Source organism: Cynara cardunculus (genome assembly GCF_001531365.2).
Source record: "Cynara cardunculus var. scolymus isolate 2C chromosome LG 3, CcrdV1, whole genome shotgun sequence".
Taxonomy (NCBI): domain Eukaryota; kingdom Viridiplantae; phylum Streptophyta; class Magnoliopsida; order Asterales; family Asteraceae; genus Cynara; species Cynara cardunculus.
The window spans coordinates 23,408,306-23,412,441 of record NC_037530.1 but is presented as its reverse complement, the minus strand read 5'-3'; the positions used below and the strand labels follow the sequence as shown (position 1 = coordinate 23,412,441).

General features: G+C 42.4%; 2 protein-coding genes across 2 annotated transcripts in view; both read right to left on the bottom strand.

The window, feature by feature from the left end:
- Positions 1-155: 155 nt before the first annotated feature.
- LOC112509046 lies at positions 156-635 on the bottom strand. The gene has a single exon (XM_025113922.1). The coding sequence runs from the start codon at positions 633-635 to the stop codon at positions 156-158; it is 480 nt and encodes a 159-aa protein (XP_024969690.1).
- A 1,535-nt stretch (positions 636-2,170) lies between these two features.
- The window catches only part of LOC112509045, a 3,411-nt gene continuing 1,445 nt past the window's right edge, over positions 2,171-4,136 (bottom strand). Inside the window, exons 2-3 of the mRNA XM_025113921.1 lie at positions 2,780-4,128; positions 2,171-2,659 (exon numbers count right to left, since the gene is read on the bottom strand). Coding sequence (XP_024969689.1) covers positions 2,171-2,659; positions 2,780-4,128 — 1,838 coding nt within the window. The remainder of the gene's footprint in view (positions 2,660-2,779; positions 4,129-4,136) is intronic.

Genomic DNA, 4,136 nt, shown 5'->3' with positions numbered 1-4,136 from the left:
TCTTAGAAATTTTTCGAACAAACTAACCTAACTAACTCCTAATCTTATAAATTATCTTCAATAACACTAATACAAACTTAATAAGAGCTAACCTGGGAGTTCGAATTTGACGGTTGTCACAGTCTCCCCTTGCTAGAGAAATTTCGTCCCGAAATTTAACGACTGCTACTGCCAATAGATTTCTCTGCAAAAAAATGCGGATATTTGCCTTTCATGAAATCTTCTCGCTCCCAAGTGTACTCTGGACCATGCCTTGATTTCCAACGAACCTTCAGAATCGGAATTTTGCTTCGCTTTAACTGCTTAACTTCTCTGTCGAGGATCTCAATGGGTTCTTCTATGAAGTGCAATTGATCATCAACCTGAACATCTTCTAGGGGATTGATCAATGAGTCGTCGGCCAAGCATTTCTTAAGATTGGACACATGGAACGTATTATGAATGGCTCTTAATTCCTGGGGTAGCTTTAGTTTGTACGCCACTGGACCAATTCTTGCGGTGATCTCGAATGGTCCAATATACCTAGGGCTTAACTTCCCTTTTTTCCAAACCGCACTAACCCTTTCCACGGTGATACTTTCAAAACACTTTATCCCCCATCTGAAACTCAAGAGGCTTCCTCCGGTTATCTGCATTACTTTTTTGACGATCCCTGGCAGCCTTAAGTCTTTCTCTGATTATTGATATCTTATCAGTAGTTTCCTGCACAATGTCTGGTCCCATGATCTGTCTATCCCCAATCTCTAACCAACTAAGTGGTGATCGACACTTGCGCCCGTATATGGCTTAATATGGCGCGCATTACATACTAGTGTGATAGCTGTTATTGTAAGAGAATTCTACCAATGGTAAATGAATGTCCCAACTTCCTCCAAACTCGATTACGCATGCTCGAAGCATATCTTCTAAAGTCTGAATTGTGCGTTCACTCTGTCCGTCCGTTTGGGGATGATAGGCGGTGCTCAATTTCAGCTATGTACCCAGAGCTTTCTGAAGTGATTGCCAAAACCGCGATGTAAAGCGGCTATCTCAATCCGATATAATAGAAATAGGTACTCCATGTTTTGCAACAATTTCGTTAACATAGATTTGGGCAAGCTTTACCAGTTTAAAATCTTCACGAATCAGAAGGAAATGTGCGGATTTTGTCGGTCGATCCACTATTACCCAAATCGTGTCATGACCTTTAGCTGTTCTAGGCAGTTTGGTGATAAAGTCCATGGAGATTTGTTCCCATTTCCATTGTGGGATCTCGGGTTGTTGTAACAATCCGGATGGCTTCTGATATTTTGACTTGACCCTTGAGCAGGTCAAACATTTCCCAACGTTCAAAGCTATATCGTTTTTGATTCCTGGCCACCAATAGTACTCTCTCAGATCCTTATACATCTTATCCGCCCCCTGGGTGAATCGAATACCTAGATCTATGGGCTTCCTCCAAAACTAACTCTCGTAGATTTTTAATCTTCGGAATCCAAACTTTGTCCTTGAAGTAACGCACTCCATCTGACTTAATCCTAAATTTATGCTCTAGATTATGCAGGGTCTCTCTCTTCAAATTTTCTGCCTTCAGCGCTTCATTTTGAGCTTCAAGAATTCGAGTTTTCAAACTCGTCTGGACAAGCATTCCCAAAGCTCGTACTCGAGAGGGTTTTATCCTTTCCTTCCGGCTTAGAGCATCTGCCACTACGTTGGCCTTACCTGGGTGGTATCGGATTTCACAATCATAATCACTGAGCAACTCCACCCATCTTCTCTGTCTCATATTGAGCATCTTCTGATCAAGGATATGCTGGAGACTTTTGTGATCGGTAAAAATAGTACACTTAGTGCCGTACGAATAATGCCTCCATATTTTGAGAGCGAAAACCACAGCTCCTAGCTCCAGCTCATGAGTGGTATAGTTCTTCTCATGGGCTTTGAGTTGCCTTGAAGCGTATGCTATAACCTTGTCCTTCTGCATCAATACGCAACCCAAACCTTGGTGGGATGCGTCACAATATACTACGAAGTTCTCGGTTCCTTCTAGCAAGGCCAGGATTGGCGCGTTGCATAGCTTATACTTTAGCAGTTGGAATGCGTCCTCTTGGGGTTTTCCCCAAACAAATTTCTTAGCTTTTTGGGTCAATGCTGTTAATGGCTGGGAAATCTTTGAGAAGCTCTCTATAAATCATCGATAATAACCCGCCAAACCCAGAAATTGACGAATTTCTGTCGGGGTCTTTGGTGCTTCCCACTTCTTTATGGCCACAACCTTAGCCAGATCCACATGAATTCCTTTTTTGCTAATCACATGACCGAGAAATTGTACCTCCCGAATCCAGAATTCACATTTTGAAAATGTAGCATACAATTCTTGCTCCTTGAGCAATTCTAGTATCATTCTCAGATGCTGCTCGTGATCTACCCTACTCCGTGAATAAATCAGAATATCATCAATGAATACGATCACAAACTTGTCTAGGTACAGTCTACAGATCCTATTCATTAAATCCATAAATACCGCCGGTGCGTTGGTCAGACCAAAGGGCATAACTAGAAACTCGTAGTGCCCATATCGAGTCCTAAAGGCCGTATTAGGGACGTCCTCCTCACGAACTCTTAACTGATGATACCCTGACCGAAGATCAATCTTAGAGAAATAACATGTGCCTTGCAACTGATCGAACAGATCATCAATTTGGGGGAGAGGATATCGGTTCTTGATCGTCAACTTGTTTAACTCCCTATAATCTATGCACATTCGAAACGACCCATCTTTCTTTTTAACGAATAGGACTGGAGCTCCCCAAGGTGAAGAGCTTGGCCTGATGAATCCTTTGTCCAGAAGTTCCTGAAGTTGCCCTGATAGCTCTTGCATCTCGGCCGGTGCTAAGCGATATGGAGCTTTAGCAACAGGCACCGCTCCGGGAACTAGATCAATTTGGAATTTGACCTGTCTAGATAGAGGAAGTCYTGACAAATCATCCGGAAATACTTCTGGATAATTTCTCACCACAGGAATATCCTGAATATGCTTTTCCTCGGATTTTCTTTCTGATACATGAGCCAAGAATGCAACGCATTTTTTTCTCATATACTTCCAAATCTTCACACATGATACCATCTTTAAACTCCTTCCAGGTTTTCCCCCTTGTATAGATAGGCTTTCTCCGTCTTGGTAAGGTATTCGCACAATCCTCTCAAAGCAACAAATCTCTGCTCGATTCTTAGACAACCAGTCCATTCCTACCACTACATCGAAACTTCCCAATTTAATTGGGATAAGATCAATGCTAAATAACTTATCAGCTAAATTTAAAGTACAACCCAAGATTACGTCCCCAACATTTATTTCTTGGCCATTGGCAAATTCGATAGTGTAAGCGTCTTTTAACTTCCTCGATTTCAGATTTATCAACGGCCTAAATTCTAGGGAAACAAAACTTCTATCTGCTCCAGAATCAATTATTACTGAGGCATAGAGGTTGTTTAAAAGAAACGTACCTGTCACAACATTAGGGTCTTGACGTGCCTCTTCGGCTCCCATTGCAAATGCCCTTCCCCGAGCCTGGCCTCCTCGATCTCCCTGACTGGTTTGCCTTTCCTGGTTTCCGGCATTGTTGATGCTCGATCCTCTAATTATCCTTGGGCACTTATTCCTGAAGTGATTTGGTCTTCCGCACTCATGGCATGATTGATTCTCTCTGATCTTGCAATCTTTAGCGAAATGACCTCCTTTATTGCATTTGAAACAAAAAATGCGTCTCCCGCTATGGTGATAATTGCACTTGCCACATTTAGGGTAAGTCCCCTTTCCCTTTTCTCCTGTTTGAGACTGAGCCCTAAAGTTTCTTATCACTTTTTGGTTTTTGCTTAAATCATTGTTGCTCCTTTTCCACGATTGCCCCTCTAGTTTCCTCTTTCCACCAAATTTGTCTTGCTTTAAAATCCCTGATCTAACTGCATCATTTGTCAGACGATTTGTCAACACCGCCGCGTTTTGTATAGTGGTTGGGTTTGCCAAAGTGACCATCCCTCGGATTTCAGGTGCCAATCCCCAGATGTACCGATCAATTCGTTTCTCCTCTGGAGTGACCATATGAGGTACTAACTTGGCAAGCTCATGAAAACGAGCTGTGTATTTGTCTACCTCC

Excerpts from the sequence above, each read along its gene's own strand:
- LOC112509046 (XM_025113922.1), bottom strand. The coding sequence starts at position 635 with ATGCAGATAACCGGAGGAAGCCTCTTGAGTTTCAGATGGGGGATAAAG.